At 36.6% G+C, this 18,373-nt stretch overlaps 1 protein-coding gene across 4 annotated transcripts in view; it reads left to right on the top strand.

The window, feature by feature from the left end:
- The window catches only part of TOP2B (DNA topoisomerase II beta), a 61,695-nt gene that overhangs the window by 8,399 nt on the left and 34,923 nt on the right, over positions 1 to 18,373 (top strand). For all 4 annotated transcript variants that reach the window (XM_005480956.4, XM_005480957.4, XM_005480955.4 and 1 more), the window contains exons 2-8: positions 9,502 to 9,675; positions 10,351 to 10,441; positions 12,407 to 12,470; positions 13,688 to 13,833; positions 14,232 to 14,329; positions 15,746 to 15,958; positions 16,039 to 16,212. In XM_005480956.4, coding sequence (XP_005481013.1) covers positions 9,502 to 9,675; positions 10,351 to 10,441; positions 12,407 to 12,470; positions 13,688 to 13,833; positions 14,232 to 14,329; positions 15,746 to 15,958; positions 16,039 to 16,212 — 960 coding nt within the window. The remainder of the gene's footprint in view (positions 1 to 9,501; positions 9,676 to 10,350; positions 10,442 to 12,406; positions 12,471 to 13,687; positions 13,834 to 14,231; positions 14,330 to 15,745; positions 15,959 to 16,038; positions 16,213 to 18,373) is intronic.

Here is an 18,373-nt window from a genome sequence, read left to right as displayed (position 1 = left end):
TTGATGGTGGAGACAGAGGCAGATGCTCCAGATGCTTGGGAGAAAACAAACCTACAGTTGTATCGTGTTAACCTGCACTTCCTGATACTAGTTAAATCATTCAGAATGTGCCATGTAGACTTTCTTCTTTGCTAGCTGAGTGATAAACACGCATGTCAGGTAACAGAAAGGTGATGAAAATGCAAAACAACTTAAAAATTAATCTCAACATATATTTGAAGTTATGAGTCTTTTTATATGGTACCTTTTACGGAGAGGTTGATTCTTCTGCCTGCCAAGACACAATTCTTAAATAGCAAATTAAAGGGTAGAATTTTGATGATCTTCAAGATTGTCAGCACTTTTAATGAACAATCCTGAAAGACTTTTCCTAATGACTTCTGTAGGAATGTTGTGGGAGGGTGAGTGGCTGAGGAAGAGAGGGGAGTTTTGGAACAGCATTAAGGGTTTATTGACTCATTGATGCATCTGTTTTCCTCCTTCTAAATTGCTGTCAATGTCTGGAAAACCAACCCTCTGTTCCTTTCTCATGGAATTTACTACAGGAGTGAGACTAGAATTTGTAGTATATTTATGAGGCTCATAAAATATTTCAAGGCTTGTAAAGTCTCCAGAGGAGGAGTAGATGTTGCATAGTAGGAGCTGAGCAATTAAACTCAAGCAACTTTTTTTTAAGGAACACTGGATTCGTATTTCTTTTAATGTAGCAGAAAAAAATAGATTTTTAAACTAGAGAATATCAGAAAATGTGGCTGTCTTACCATAGGTGCTTCTAATTATGAAAAAGTAGCTTTTAGTGTGGACCAAATGTAATATGGGGTATGAATGTGTAGAGTTTGTTCAATGTTTGGGATAGATCTTTTAAAGGAAAGAAGCTCATTAATTTTCATTTATGTGGTGCCTTGTTTTAAGGTAAATATGTTGCTGTTGCTTTTCTGTGGAAGGTTCCAGGGAGGAGACTTCTAATAGTTTCTAGTGATCATATTGCATTCCATTTTAGGGCACCATGTGTATTAAAAGTGTGAAAAACCCATGTATGACAGTCAAGGTGTTTTAGTATTTCAATGCAAGGTACACAGGCAAATAACATAAAGGTATCTTATTATAAACAAATTCTAATATATTGATAGCTGTTACATTTGTGAGACTCTAAGAATTTGCTTCTCTTGTTCAGCAGAGGATTGCTTCCCACTGAAGAGTGCAGCTGGATCAGTAACTTGTGAATGATTTTTGGGCTATTACTGATGTAGTGTGAGTGGTAGTCCAGAGCCTAATCAGAAAACCTGGGTTTGGGGTGCTCTGCAGAATGAAATCTTCATGTATGCCAGTTAACATGAACTCAAAAACTGCCCTGTTGGATTTGTTCTCTCCAGGTGCTGTCTTGCAGCATGAACATCTTGAATGTTGCCTTAGTCCTGCCCAAAGTTTTATCTAAAGTTTGTTTGTTAATAATGAAGATAAGTCAGCAGGGAAAAAAATACCTTGCAGTATGGTATGGGTCAAGCTGGCCATAGGACCCAGAGCATCTGAAAGAAAATATCACAGTGCTGAAGTGATACCTGACATACAGCCTGTATGGGTTTCAATGATTTTGTTTTTCAGAAACAGAAATCTGTCAGGTTGGGGCAAGTAATCCTTGCAATTGGGAAATGGAAATGTGCTGGGAGTCTGGAATACTCTCACAGTGCTCAAACTTGTCATGCAGTAAAGCCTTAGGAAAAGGTCAAGGATGTGGGAAACAATGAGTTATAAAGAGGTGCAGCCAGATACTGATAACCTGAAGTTCAGATGTCAGAACATCAAACTTTTTGATTTCTTGGCTAGTGGAGGGCTTATGTGTGAGCTGGCTGGTGAAACAGTGAACCAAACAGATTTGGGGATTCTGTCATCAAACAGCTTCAGCCAGTGGTTCCAAAGACCACTGTTACCAGAATCTGTAAGAAAACAGCCATAAAGTCTTAAAGTATAATATTAATAAATTCCTTTTTGTGTTAAAGTGGGTTTTTTGCTTGTCTCTGAATTTTAGCTGGAAATAAGAACTTCTTAGAAGATTAATTTCTTACCAGATCATCCATGATGTACTTTTTGATACCATGTGAGCAGTAAAATGTTTAGTATTGGAATAGAACTTGTCAGTGGATAGACAACTAAAAAATTTCAGACCAACAGAAAAATCTAGCAATAAAATTCAATTTATTTGTCATCATTCAAGGGCAGATGTTAGACACCTGCTTTTAAAGGATATAGTAAGGATCAGGATCTGAATGTATTGCAGGTTGTGTAGAAGCCTGTACCAAATAAAGCATGACTGTTGCTGTACTAACTTAATATGACTGAAAATGAATTATTATTTAAAACAATATACTTCATTTTCTGGTCAGAAGTAATTACAGTGAGCATACATATTTGCACAACGGTGTTATTCTTCAAAAAGAATGGAGAAAGAAAATCCCTAAATTTTTATTTAAATCTTGTGTGCCTCTATGTTATGTATTAATAATCCTAAAATAAAAATGATGCTACTTTTATGGTTACTAGGAAGATGAAGCTCTGTAATTCCAAGAGTGTCATTCCATTATGCAGCTAAGCAATCTAGCAATACCTGTTGAAAAGTGTGGGGTTTTTTTAAACATCCATAACTGTGTGTTTCTGCTTTTTTCCTTGCACCACTAACTTGTCTGATTCTCTAGCAAGCTTGTTCAGAAAAGTGAGCTAGTGGACAGCTGCTTGCTTCTGCATGATGAAAAATGGGGAGAAGCTCTGTTTGCTCCCTGAACCAGATTGTTGGGAGGTGGATTTGATTTCACTGTAAGGAAGAGAGGAGGGAAGAAAGAAGGAATTTTGCCCTTTTGGCAGTAATTAATAGTTTTGGTTTTTCTAACAGGGAGATCTGACCATTCTGAAGCTGTTCCATAACTGGATCATCATCACTCAGTTCCATGTAATGTGATGTTTTCAGAGTCCAGAGCGAAGTGTCAGAATGAGGGAAAAAATAAATTAAAAATTAGGAATTTAAAGTGAACAGATGGATTAGTCTCACTGGTGAGACTAGTTCTGGGTGAATTCTCTGGAAATTATCAGTTTTGGGAAGGATGTGATAGAGAGACTTAGTTCATGTCACTAATGGTATGCGACAGACTATGGAAGTTTGCTATGGTAGAAGGGAACTGTTACTTTTGTGTGTTTTCATCTTGGCAGGAGAGCCCAACCATTTGTTAAACACAGCAGGAGAGTGGTTTATTTTGAAACTCCCTCCAGTTTTGTTTGCATGGTGGGAGGTATTCTCAGCCAGAGTTTTCTTTGGGAAGATTGCAAAATATTTAGGTAAAATTGTATTCCTTGTCAATTTTTCTGGGGCTAGAAGAGTCCATTATGATCCAGTACGACACACTACAATAAAGAAGAGCATGTTATCTATAGAATTCCCTAGTAATTATCACAAGGCACTTATACACTTTTTTTTTTTGTAGATACAGCATATCCCTCAGAAGAGGTAGTTTTGTTTTGAACTGTAATCTGTGGATTTCATTACTTAATTAACCTCCCAAGGTTTTACAGCTTAATTACACTCAAAATTTGCTGTCTTGTCCCACTAAATGTGCTTATCCTACACTTTATTTAAGGAAATGTAGGGCACATGGCATGTACTTTTCTAAATTGTTATGTCCCAGGGCTGCATTTGCCTATTGAGGAGCATGTATCAGGAGTATTCATTATATGGAGTAGTTTTATGAGTTTAAGGCAGAAAAGACAAAGCCAAAGGGAAGGAAACTTCTTGTTCACCTACATATTCTCTTCTAGGCTCATTTGTGCTTGTCTGCCAATGTAGGAAATAAGCCCTTTTCTTGCCACCTAATAGGGAAAAGAAGGAATGGGCAGACTAAAGAAAAATGGTTTGTTGGTGTTGTTGTGTGGAGATATTTTGCAGTGGAGGAGGCTATGACAGTGACCAATACAAAATTAAGTTTGGGTAAGTGGGGAGAGACATTAATGTTAACATTTTTCAGGTTTTTCAACTTTCTGTGTTGTGGAATTAATCTACTTAAATAAGAGAAAAGTGTTCACTTAAAGTAAGGAGTCAAAGCAAGGATGTATATTTCATCTATGGCAAGATGGAAACTGATGATGAAACCTGCCTTCTTTGTTGTAGCGTTATATGTTACTGTGTCTTGAGATAGGAATAGCTTTTCTCTGGTGCTGCCAAACTCTCGAGATCAAGTGTGTATTAAGCTTCAGCTGTATTAAATTACAGCTGTTTGCAGCATAAGTAACCAAACTCAGCATGGTGGCTCAAAACACAAAGATTACATGACCTGGTGTTCATTACAAAAAAGCAATAAAAATCTCTAACTTAATATGGATGTCATGCATGCCTTATAATACACAGAAATGTCAATGGATAAGAGCACAACATGAAAAAACAAAAAGGCAAAATGTGAAGAAAGAAGATGCCAGAGCAGGATATGTGAGTTCATGGGTTGAAGGTAGACAGTAAAAGCCTTGTTGCCAAACTTGTCTATCAGCAGCTGCTTGGGTTCTGGCTGTGGAGATCACCAAAGGAAAGAATGACTGCCCCTTTCACACAGCACTAGATACATTGATGGCCAAAACACCTTCAAAAGGGAAGCTCTGCAGACATTTCAGTCATCCTGGGGAAAGCAGTTGCCACAGTAAGACCTGGTTGTGACAGCATGCACGATAGTGGTGATGTGGTAACTTGTGCAGCAGTTGCTGTCACCTGAGAATTGGGGTTTTTCTGTCCAGTTGTCACTATGCTGTGTTTTAGAGCAATGTAGGAAGCTGCCACCATCAGAGGTCACTGTATAAAGTTTGACTGCATGTCTTTGAAAGAGGATGAATAGTATAATGGATTGTAGCTTTCCAAACTACTTAAGAATGGCTGTCTTGCTGACTTACCCATATGTGTGTGTTTGTCATCAGTCTGGAGGGTTAGAAACTCCACAGGGTTAGTAAGAATTTGTAAAGTCTTGGATGTCACAAGAGCATTGCAAAAGTCATACACTGTGTCTAAAAAAATAATAAAAATAATTAAAAAAATAGGCAACATTAAAATTACAAAGCAGACCTTGAATATTGGGTAACCTGTAAGCAAACAAGCAAAAAGCAGTCTTACTGTGAAGCAGAAGACTTGAGCCCTTTGTGACACTTGGTTAATTCTCTTTAGGGGTTTTCTCATGAAACAACAGCCGATGCTGTTTTGAGAAGTGTTATTGAAGCTTTAACAATATGAAGATCTTTCGTACAGGACAGAATACAAAAGGCATTCTTGAGACAGTTCCAAAATATACAGCAGAGATTGTCAGTTAAACAGTGCTGTGGTTAAGGGCTTGCCCAGTTTAAAACAAAAAAAGAAAGGCGGGGGAGGACTTTCCTGTTGGATTTATTTGTATTTTAAGTAGTAGAAATTCAGAAGTTGAAAGCACTTAAATTTTATTTTGCTTTTTTATCAAGGAACACAAAATGTGAGGACTGTGGAGGATATTTGTGTCCATAGATCTCTATCCTCTGGTGATGAAGATTTTCTCTTCTTTGGAATGAGTTCTAAGTATCACTTGAACTCTAAAAATGTCAATTTGAGATGGAGATAAAGGTATTCAGAATTGTTTTTCTGGGTACAGCACAGCCCAAAATGCTTGGCCCAGAAAACTGCAGTTCTGTGGACTTCTGATCTTTGCATACCTGCATAGTTACATTCATTTGTAGAGTTGAATACTTTTGGCCTTTTGCTTTTATGCTTGTGTTTGAATAGCGTGTTAAATAAGTTCTGAATGCTTATAACACAAAAAACAGGGTTTTTTTTACCATGCAGAATATGTATGATTCTTGAAGTATTGTATGAATAAAATCATATATCATGAATAAAATCTGTCCTTCTCTATGACAATGAAATGAACATTTAAGCTTTGTGATGTCTTAATAAAAACTATAGCATTTAAGTTCATTCAAGTTTTTGAAGACTAGTTTTTTCCTTTTCTTTTTAATCATTGAGCGGAAAGAAAATATGTTCTGCTGATCTTTTGTGTGATTTCTCTCCCTTCTTAAATCATACATTGTCATGTTCCAATGAGTGTGTTATAAACAATGGACATAGGTGTCCCAGGGAGTAGAGTAGCAGAGGATCCTTACTAGTGCTGTCCTACAGCAAACCTCAGGTGTCCCCAAGAAGGGACACACTTCTGCAGAGCTAGCTTTTTGGGCAGTAGAGTTTTTTTAGCTGTGTCCTCCCTTGTCTGTCAACATGACAACAATTTGAAAGTAGCATCTCAACAGAAGATAGAGTTTGGATACTCTGTATTTATTACTGATAAATTGGAAAGTATAAATTCCTCTAAGCTGTCAGTAAGACTTTCACTGGAAAGCAGAAATGCATTTCCTAGCATTGTATTAGAGGAAATAGCTTGTAGGATCCCTTCCCAATATTCTATTCTGTAATAATTATTCCCAATCTAGAGCTTCTCAGTCACAATCAAATGGACTTTTGCTAATATTCTGGCTCTTACTCTACTTGTCCCATAGCATTTTTGCTATTGGAGGTAGGAAAATTGTAGCCTAAATTTTTAGACTAAGGTTTAAGTTCTCACTTTGTGTTAATGTGTTTGCTGAGTTGTGATGCATGGTTAGATCCCAGTCCTCACACACTGGATGAGTAGAAGCATTTTGGAGAGCTGTCTCAGAACAGTCCTGAGAATATAATACTGATACACATGTCAGCTGAAGAACTATCATGTCGTAACTGCCTATCACAAACTTCCCTGACTGTAAAAACTTCTTTTTGCCTAAGAATTGGGAGCAAATGGAACAGTTCTGTTTGAATGAGATTTTAATGGTCTTTCCACCTGGAATTCTTTTGCATTCTATATCAGTTACATCTCCTCTCTTATATTTTTTCCAACACTTATTTAATCTGAGAAATATTACATTATTTTCTTGCTAGTCACTGGTCTCTTCAGAACAAGTGAACATGGCAAAACCGTGTTAACAGACCTGTGGGACCAGTAAGTGAGCTAAGGGTAACTCCTACGAGATATGATGTCAAAGATGGTAATAAAATAAAAAAATATTTATATACATGTACAGTGAAACTCATTGGAAGCCTGGACATCATTCACAGAGCTACTTCAATGAAAAAAAAATATGTTGCAACTATTGGGAATGCTTCTGTAGTAACAATTCTTATCCTCGTATTTCAAATATCAGTTTAATGCATCTATTTGCAAAGTTCTGTTCCTTTCCTGCCTGCTTAGTTGATCCACAGCTAATATTTTGAGAGTGGTGGTGGCAGGGTTATCACAGTTTACAACCAAATAACTGTGAAGGCTAAATTAACTTGGATATCAAAGCCCTCTAATCACCCATGTGATTTTGCAACTTCCCTGTTTGGCAGAAAATGAGATAGACTCCAAAAGAATAGTCATGAGAGCTAGTGCTGTGGTTCCAACTCTGCTGTGTGTAATCCTGGTGCCAGATTGTGAGGTTCCATGGATTTTTCCCCTTTTCCTCTGGAGATACAGAAATAGGTAATAGAGAATTTTGTTCTCATTTGGCATATTCAGGTTTACTCGTGGCCAAATAATTGGTTGTTGTCATCACTGTTGCACACAGTCTGCCTCTCAAAGTTCTGGAAGTTCCTAGAATTTCCATAAATAAACTACAAAAATATGATCTCTAAATCTGGAGGAGAAAGGTAATTTCTCATGTTATGAATAGAAATAAATGCTTTATTCTTGTGCTGGCTGGGCTGGGAGGGGGGTGGTGGAGAGGCATCAAAGCCTGAGTACTAGAAGCTGGAGAAGATAAATGAGATTAATATGTGGAGAATTGTGTGCATAGGTTGGTGTTTGGCCTTTTTGATTCTGCTGAAGTTGTTAGTGTGCGTTCAGTATCCTTTGCTCCTTTTTTCCAAAGGATTTATGTGCTTTCTTGCCCTTTGCTTTCAGTGCTGTCTGAGGCTGCAACAAAAGCTAGATCAAGGGAGAAGTGATTGCACTTCCTTTTGGCCACAAAATTTGCAGGAGGACTGGTTAATTGAAGGTTGGAGTTTAGCCTGTATTTACTTTATATAGGCACATACTGGAAACAGATGAATGAGAGGGAGAACATTTGCCCCAGTGGCAAGTGGGTTTTGCCCTCATTATTTGTCTGGTGATGGTTTCTACTGGTCATGTAACACCGACTTCAGAGCTGATAAAGCTCCTCTGAGAGAAGGAGGCAATTTCAGGTACTGGGTGGGTGGAGACAGAATTTCTTATATCTTCCTAAGCCAGGCAAATAAATCATGTGAGTTAAAGTTACATTTACTGGCCTTTTTAACATAATTTAGATAATTCCAATTTGTAGATAGGAATGCATACTGTAAAACATCATTACTAGTCTCTTTGTATGCTTTTACTGCTTCAGAAGAGGGCCAGTCTTTATTTGGTTGTTCTGAGTTTAACCTTTTATTATGTGGTTTTCATTCAATGGCAGGGAAGTATCTATCAGGATAAATTGCTGAAAGTGCACCATATGTCTCTATCTCACCTCCCTCCCCATCCCAAAGTGGGTTAGTTTACCATAAAACTGTTCTTCAAGGTAGTTTTCATAAAATCCAGACAGATTAGGCTTGAATTCTGTTTAAATTCTAGCATTAGCCTATGTGATTCTCTCTTCTTATAGTTCTTGGATTATTTAATAGTCACAGAATGACCTGGGTTAGAAGGGACCTTAAATTAAAGATCATTGAGTTCCAACCCCCTGCCATGGGCAGGGACACCTCCCACCAGACCAGGTTGTTCAAAATTCCATCCAGCCTGGCCTTGAACATTCCCAGGGATGGGGCATCCACAGCTTCTCTGGGCACCTGTTCCAGTGCCTCACCAGCCTCACAGGAAAGAGTGTCTTCCTAATAAGTAATCTAAACCTACTCTTTCAGTTTGAAGCCATTCCCCCTTGTCATTCCTCGATATGCTCTTGTAAATAATGTCTCTCCTTTCATCATAAAGCATTCTGGGATTGTATCAGGTTTGATCACTTCAATAGAAAATGTAAATTATAGCAATTGAGGAGCTAGTAGGAGAGGCATTATAGTGTTTAAGTCCTGCTGAATGAATTGTCCAGACTATAATGTAAAAGTGTGGCATTGCTGTTACCATTTGGAACATTTTCAGTGGTTTGGATTCAAATGCTTATACACAAAATGGGTGTTATAAATACTTAACCTGAAGAAATGGGTGCCTTTTGTGCTGTTGTTTCCTTATTTTGGTTTATTGTGTTAAGTAAATTGCTGAAATTTGAATATGCAACAATTTGTTAAGGTTCTGTCATGTAATCTGTTGGTTTTTCTCTGTTGCAAGGATAGCTTTATCTTAATACATCTGAAAACTTAACATTTAAATTACATGACAAGTTTTGATTGTAATTTAAAGCTCTGTCAGATTTTGTTTATATCTCAAGAGTGACAGATTGAATGAGGTTGATTGTTGGTTTGGTTTGGTTTTTTAGACATTATTTGATAATCAGATGAATGCTTCAAAAAAGGAAGACTCAGAAAGCATTAATAAAAATGACACTTCAAAGAAGATGTCTGTTGAGAGAGTTTATCAGAAAAAGACTCAGCTTGAGCACATCCTCCTCCGTCCAGATACCTACATTGGGTCAGTTGAGCCCTTGACTCAGGTAAGGGTCGCTAAATTTACATCTTAATGGTTTTTATTGTTTTAATGAGGAAATGTCTGTTATGGTTATTAAATAGACCCATCTCTGGTTTCACAGTTTTCTGAATTAGAAGGTTGAAAACTGTGGTGTTGTTTATGTATGCATGTGTAGGAAGGAGATAGGACTTGCTTTAAGGCCTGTAGTGCTGGGTTCATCTGAAAAGATAGGATCAAAAATACTGAAATCCAGTCAAAACACAAACACTTATGTGTGTGAGCAGACAGCTCTGTGTGTATAGGTCTGTGCTCACAAACATGCTTATGTGCACACACATATCTATGCATATTTGTAAGTAGCATTTATACCAGGTGCAAAAACACTTTGGTCTCTTGGTTTAGGTAGAGAACAGAGAATTTAAGCCTCCTGCTGGCACTTTCTTCAGTTGTTTTTGTGAGGTTGTAAATTGCTTTGAACTTCACTGTCTGTACTGTTGGGAGTTCCTGCCAAGCAGAAAATAATGGATTTTCATTATGGAATCTTTGTGGGTGCTGCTAAAACTTCTGCAGACTTCTGCTTTTGTCTTGTATGGCTGCAGTAATCTGACTGTAGGAGGAAAGGTCCTGAAGGAAATAGATCTTAGAGAATCATAGACTGGTTTACCAAGACAGTAAATACTGTTATTTTGTTTCCTTGTAGTTAATGTGGGTTTATGATGAAGATGTAGGAATGAATTGCAGAGAAGTTACCTTTGTTCCAGGCTTGTACAAGATCTTTGATGAAATTCTTGGTAAGTATTTTTAACAACAATACTGCCTTAGCATTGTAGAGTACAAGGTTTTCTAAGTGCTCTCAAAGTACATCAACTTGTATCTAAGTTTAAATCCCTGACTTGGGTCCTGCTAAACTATAGAGCATAAAAATTTAGTGCATTCTGGAACTATAGAACAGTTTAAAAGGGAAGAGTTTTCAGCTGAACTTGTAAGGAAATGTAAATATTTGTTACTGAATATCCAAACTAGATCATTCTTTATGATCAATATTGTTACAAGATTTTTAATCTGTGAAGAGTTTTTGGGTCTACAGTTTAAAGTGACATTTGAAAGAAGATTATTCCTCTGAAAGAATGCAACTTCTGAGATGTCTTGAGTGTTCACTTAGATCATCCTTTCATCAATCATTAAAACTTCCTCCTCCTCTACAGAGGGATAGTGGTGGTAGTTTTCATAGATTCATAGATCATTTGTAGACTTCATACAGTTTTAAAATAAATGAGTATCATACTGCCATTAAAAAGCACTATGACTGAGGCACAAAAAATATATTTTTAGAAAATTTTTCAAAATTCTGAGTTACTGTGACTTACTAGTTGATGATATTCTGTTGGTGACAGGCACACACTAATCAGCAGTAGAGATGTGGAATACCTGAATACTGTGCTGTCTTCTGAACTGATCTAATTGACATGAAATTTTGGACTTACGAGCTTCTATGAAATTCTGTTTAAAGGATTGGTAGGATTACGTCATAAATTAAATTATGGTCTACTGAGGTCAGTTTTGTTATGACCTTTGTTAGGTTCACAGCTTTTCTACATCTCTAAAATTGCTGTACAGCATTGCTGTCTTTGAGGCAATACATCTTTACCAGATGGAAGATAATGCTTAATACTTTTTCTAAATTATTTCTAACTTATGACTTAATTTGATAAACATGGTAATGAAAGCCTTTAATTGCTTCTGTTTTGAGTGCTGCCTCACAGATCTAAGATTTTTGGCTTTTCATGTTAGGGAGACCACTTCCATATTGTCCCATTCAGAGGGAAGATCATATTCTGTCATTATTGTAGTATTTCATGGCTTATTGCTGCTTTATGAAGCACTGATAAGTGCTCCAGAGACTGTGGTTTGAGAGCTAGGGGACAATGTAATAAAATTATGAAATGGGACATTTTGGCTATGCATGCTTTTGAATGAAACTTCATGATTTTAGCAAAAGCACTTTGAAATATCTGATCTTATACTGAGGTCCTTGTCAGCTGTTAAGATGTTGTACTTTGGTGTTTGGGGCTTTACCTTCATCTGTTTCATGGATGATGAGACAGAAACTGAAAATGACTGTAATGTGTTTTCATGTTTAATGGCCACAGTCACATTTCTGCTTCCTGTAGTTCATATCCATAGCAGTGCAATTCAACTAAATTCTGGTTGAATGTTAATTTCCTGTTATCCTTGTTTTGATCCTAAACTGTGTAGACTGTTAGTTACAAGTCTTGCATGTTGCAGGCTCTTTAAAAAGAGTTTTTGCTGCAGTCAAAACACTCCTTAATGAATGTCACTTTCTTGGTGGGTTTCCATGTGTAAACTGGTCTGGTGATCATATAAGCTTCTAGGGTTTCTCATCTGCATACTGCAGTGAATATCTAAACAAGAACAACAGGAGAAGAATGAAGTGCTCAGTATGTTAAGAACAGTTATGAGCTCACAAAATACACTTCTATATTTATTTCTGAGATAGTCTAACTGCTAGAAATAGAATCAGTAATTATAAGAAGGTTGAAAAATATCTTCTTGTAGTCACTTGGTTGTATTTATAGACTCCAGTGCTAAGATACGAAATATATACAAAGAGCTGCCAGATTAAGAAATACCTGGACTGTTGTAACTGGTGGTGGAATATGTATAAAATCAGTTTTACAGATCAAGAGATTAATAATTGCCTATGAAGTGTTAATTTGTGCTACTTTGTTTCATAGTAAATGCTGCTGACAATAAGCAGAGGGACAAGAATATGACTTGTATTAAAATATCCATTGATCCGTAAGTATAAACATGTTTTCATTTGCTTTCCCTGCCAGTGCTATTGCAGTTTAGATTTGTACAAATGATTTTACTGATGAAATTGAATTTCTTGAAAACAGAATATTTTTGGAATTGTTTCCATTAGCTTCATATTTTAAGATGAAGAGGTGAATTAAAACTGGTTAACATTAAGTGCTACCATTCTGAATTTATAATAATTGCTTGCCTTAATGATTTGATAGTGTTTGAATGAAACTTCAAACCAGAAGTTCATAAAATTTATGATAAATTTAAATTGGCGGTGCATAACTATAGCCAGCCAGGTTCTTTACAAATCTTAAATACCAGCTTTGAAGTTTTGTAACACAGTTTTGCCCCTCTTGAACTTCTGTGTTAACTCCTTCAGCATCAGGATAAGGCTGAATTAGTCATCTATATCACATTGAAACTTCATATTACAAACACATCATTACCATGTTTTTTGAAACTAAATACTTGAAGAGATCATTTTAGGTGAGAAATACTATATTTAAATAGATGCTGATTGGGTTCATTTGGTAATACTTTTTCACTGACATTTAACTGAATAATAAATTATTTAGTAGCTAGTTTTCAGACCTAACCTTTAGGATAAATATGCTGAGAAGTGATTTTTCCACTTCCGTCATGGAGTGGGAGGGAAATTGTAAATGTTTAAATTTGCTAGACCTGTCCTGATTTTGAACTCTCTAATACTCAAAAATGAAAATCCTGTGTAAGAGCTAGAAATATTAATGATGCCAGATATTGGTGGATTTTGGCACTGATACATAAAATAAGTCACAAGATTTATCATAGCTCAGAAATAACACTTTTAAACAGATGATAACTTGTCTGGATGGACTTCAATGAGACCTTAAAAGCTATATCTCTATTTTGAATTTAATTCTGTCACTAATTGTCAGGCCCCTGTTGCAGTTCATGTTGACAGTGAAAGCTCTTCAAACAGATTTTTTCGGGTTATTATCATTGTATGAAATACTGTTGTGTATGGACAATTAAGCTCCTTCTTCCAAGACATAAATAAATGGAATTTTTTGTAATTAAAATCATTAGAACTCTAAGTAAATGTGGTAAGAATATGGTCTTTTACTATATTTTTGTGTAGTCAATTTTATTTACTGTGTTTAAACAGGTATGCAGAAGTCTGTTTTCAAGATTGCCTTCATTTGCTTAATGCCTTCACTATTTTCTAGGGAATCAAACATTATCAGCATATGGAATAATGGAAAGGGGATACCAGTTGTGGAACACAAAGTAGAGAAAGTATACGTACCTGCTTTAATCTTTGGGCAGCTACTAACTTCCAGCAACTATGATGATGATGAGAAAAAAGTTACAGGCAAGGCTATTTAATGTGCTTTGTTTTATTCAGTTAAGCCATTGTGTGGCTCTTCAGTATGCTTCCCCTTCTCAATTTTTGTCTTTATTTTCTGTTTCATAGCAGGTGATTACTCAGTCACCATTACTTTAGCTCTTTATTAGAGTAAAAAGACTTAAAGGAAATATCCTACTTTTCCTCTCTTAATACTAGTGTTTACAGAGACATTTACATCTCTAATGTCAGTGCTCATTATTGAGTAGCAAACAACATACTTCTATATTTTAATTGTAATCTATATGAGTATTTAAACACTTGTGCTCCTCAAATGCAGGGAAAAATAAATTGGATAAATTAGGATGTGGTTTATTATCCTAAATTTAAACTGACCCTAGTTTACTATATGTTGTTTTTTTCAGGTGGACGCAATGGCTATGGTGCAAAACTTTGTAACATATTTAGTACAAAGTTTACAGTTGAAACTGCTTGCAAGGAGTACAAGCACAGCTTTAAGCAGGTATAGAAGTGTTCAAAGCTTCTGTCCTTTTTCTTTTGTTCCTGTAGTTACAGGCCTACAATTGAACACATATCTTTCAGGAATGTAGAACAAAATGGATAATTTCTCATTCAAAGGGATGTGTAGAATTTGGCAGGCTAGGTTAGTTCAGTTGGTAAAAATTGGTATTTCTATATGTTGGGCTTTTTGGGTAAAATAATACTTTCTTTGGACTGTTTGGTGACTAAAAAACCCCAAATTTCTGTTAAAACTAAATTATATTCATGTACCTGTGAAAAGGAACATAGTTGAAACATTTTGGAATTGCTGTTGTATAATTTGTCAAAAAAATCTTTCTACTTAGCTGTGCAAACATGGAAACAATTATCTGTGTAATTTTGTATGGTGTTAAGAAACAGATTTTTCAGTTTTTATGTCATGAATTTTACTTGCCCCAGGTGGACTTAAGTGCAAACCCGTCCACCTAAACCCAATGCTCATTGTTAGCATATAGACCAAGGATGTGATCAGTTCTACTGTATATAGCTTTGAAATGGCCACCTTTCTAAAAGTTTAAAGTACTTTGGCAGAGTATTAGATACCAAAGTTCCTTGGCTTTACAGTCTTTCCCAGCTGGGGGCTTTCTTTTCTTACTTTCTGGACAATTAATTAATTTTCTGGTCATGCTGTCATATCACTACATAAATAATACACTTAATCTGTTACGCCTGTCTCTTAAAAAATGTAATATTTTATGCTGACTGCCAAAGGGCAAATTAATATTGGTTCAAGTGTACTTTTTGAAAATTACTAAATGCTTTATGGTTTAAAGTGCTCTGTTTGCAGTATTTTCAAAATCTGTGAAAATTTATTAGAACTGAGCTTTGATATATGCTGTGAGCAGATATCTGCTTGATCATGCAGATGTGCCCATGTTCTTAAACAGGGAACGACACAAGATTCCTGAGTCAAATCTGAGCACCTTGGGTTTTTGGGGTTTTTTCTGGCACGCTGCACAGCCACCAAGATGCTGAATTGGAGACTACTGAGTCTCTGCACAGGGACTAACAAGCCTCTCTGTAGAGGTGTGTAGTAGATTGAAAGTGTTAAATGGATGGGTAACAAGGACTGTAATCCCAGCTCACTTGTATCTAATTTTGGGAGTTCTGTGGGAGGCTCCACTTGCATTAGAATCATGTCCCTCAGTATAATAATACCTGCATGTTTCCAGAAACCACAAATATGCTGTCACCTATGCTTGTGCTTACCTCTGTAAATCAATTAACTTTGTGTAGTGTTTTACCAGAGGAAATTTCTAAAGGAAGTTTGTGAGCTTTTTCTTGTGTAACTGTTGCAATCCCAGCATAGCTAGGAAAGGGAATAAAGGAGGAGGATAATGTGTTGTAAAGTAACCTCTAAAATGTTTTGTTTCCAAAGACTTGGATGAACAACATGATGAAGACCTCTGAACCCAAGATTAAGCATTTTGAAGGCGATGACTACACCTGCATTACATTCCAGCCAGATCTGTCTAAATTTAAAATGGAAAAGCTTGATAAGGATATTGTGGCCCTGATGACAAGACGAGCGTATGATTTGGCTGGGTCGTGCAAAGGAGTCAAAGTCATGTTGAATGGGAAGAAGCTGCCTGTAAGAACGTCATCACTTGATATATCTTGAGTGTCCTGAGTATTTGGTGCAGATATTTGACTGTGACCTGTTCCTTGTAGGTAAATGGATTTCGCAGCTACGTAGATCTTTACGTGAAGGACAAGCTGGATGAAACCGGAGTCGCACTCAAAGTCATCCACGAAGTTGTGAATGAACGATGGGATGTGTGCCTCACTCTGAGTGAGAAAGGGTTCCAGCAGATCAGCTTTGTAAATAGTATAGCTACCACAAAGGTGAGTGGTTAGATCAAATGGTACAAAATGGAAATGATAAAATGCGTGCTGAGGCCATGCCCAGTCAGGTGTTTGATAAAACAGTGGGTCTGGGTTGCTATAAATAAATAGGTGAGGTAATCCACTGCATGAGAGGAGCTGGCAGAGCAGTTGGATGCAATCAAAATACATTCATAGCAGTATTTCTACATAAGCACTACTTTTAAAAATGCTAGTAATCATTATTGGTGATACTGATACCTAATGTGAGCATACGTGGTGTTGAAGAAAATGGAACTAATTTATTTCTTCATTTTAAGATAATTCTGAAAGTAAGGTTAAAATGTGTACAAATGCCTTTAAAGCTACCAGTGGCAAGTTTGGAGGACAAAAATGGCTTTTGATGTCCTTGAGAAATGGCTGTCCATGATGGAAAAAGTTGCCCTGAAGTTGTTGAGAATAATTTTCTTTTATTTGTGTATCATCATAAGGATACCTAGGTTTTATTTGCAACTATAGTAGTAGTGATATAATAGGGGAAAGAAAGATCTTAAGTTAGCAATCTTCTCAGCATCCTAAATAAAGCTCGGTGCTTCTCAACTTGTGGGGATGGTCAGGCAGGAAGGGGATCACCTGAAATCAACCAGCATAACTCTTATTTACACCCTTTTGGCATGAACCAGCTTTAGGGATCTGTGGTCCACCATGGTGAAAAAAAAAGCTTTGTCACTTCTGCTCTTCACACATTGCACTGGATGAGTGACCTAACAACTAGGCAGTTAAGCTGTTAGCTCTTACTAAACAGTCTACTTATTAGAGGTTAGCAAATCTATCAAGCTGGATTTAACAAGACTAGAACAAGCAGTCCTAGTAACAGGTGAGACTGTTTCTAGAGAATTAACTGTGAGTTTTCCAAAAGATGGGAAAGATAAGAATTGTTAATCAGGCACTTTGAAACCTCTCCTTGCTCACATCTTTGTTGAAAGAGTCAGAAGAAAATTCTAATGGTATCACAAATGGTTCATAAACACCAGTGGTTACACTTAGTCTGGCAGGTGACCAGGAATGTCAGTGTTAATCTTGGTGGTAGGTGATGTGTAGCCACTGTTTGGTGGGACATAATTTTTATTACATAACTTCTTTTCAGTCACTCTCAGTGTATCTGGATAAATATTCTGTGGTAACAGGGTAAGTTTATTTCATAGTAGAATATTTACTTTTTAAGTGTGCATTACAATTAAAAACTTGGTCAGAACTAGGGATGACAAATCAGGTGGTTGAAGGGTTACAACTTTGTTTTAGTTCAGGCCTCTTTATGCAGCATAAAGAAGAAAAACAACATGACCTTAGAGAGGTGTACAATACTTTCATGGAGAAACTGGCAATATAGAGAAACTTCATTATGGCTGATAGCAAGCTAAAAAAAATTGTTTGAAAAAACGGAATGCTTCCTGATTCCTAAGTAAAATAAATTGCATACACTTACTCTGAAGATTTTGGATTTTACTCTTCTGGATCAATTTTCACCATCACACAGTTACACATGTATTGTTATTATATTCTTTTGAAATATGCTTAGGAAAAAGTTTTGTGTATTCTTCAAAAGGAAGTGTTGTAATTTCTAGTTTTCCCCACTCTCTCAATCCATGCTTTATGTGTGTTACTGGGTGTGGGATGCTGGGGCAGGAACCCCCTCACCAGCAATTTTTGAGCAGCTACCCAGGGATGGGACATAATGGGCAGTAATTAAGTGCATCACCTGCCTGCCCCCTTAGCTGCTAACAGGTGAGGAGCTCATGCTAGCTGTTAATTGTCAGTGCTGACAGCTTTTTGTTTCTGAATCTGGGTAAATTTCACCCAGTTGTAACTTCCCTCCATCTTTTTTTAACTTTCCTCCATCTTTTTTTAAACTTGCTGTAAATTGCAAGTAAGTTTTTTTAGGTTGCTGTCATGGTGTTTTTTGAGGGGTGTTTGGGAGGTCAGGCAGTATTTTGAGGTACAACTCCCTTGCTTATTTCGTGTAAATTTGTTACCTTTTTCAGCTCCCTGTTTAATCAAAGTTTTGCCATAGTAGACCACCACAAAATTCGACTTCAGGCTCTGATACAGCATTTCAAAGAATGTTCGTAGCTGTTGACAGTTGTACAGATAAGCTTCAGTGAGACTTGAAAATTGATTAAAT

This window comes from Zonotrichia albicollis, chromosome 1 (assembly GCF_047830755.1).
Source record: "Zonotrichia albicollis isolate bZonAlb1 chromosome 1, bZonAlb1.hap1, whole genome shotgun sequence".
Lineage (NCBI taxonomy): Eukaryota > Metazoa > Chordata > Aves > Passeriformes > Passerellidae > Zonotrichia > Zonotrichia albicollis.
Note: the sequence above shows the minus strand (reverse complement) of the source record. Positions and strands in the feature narration are given on the sequence as shown.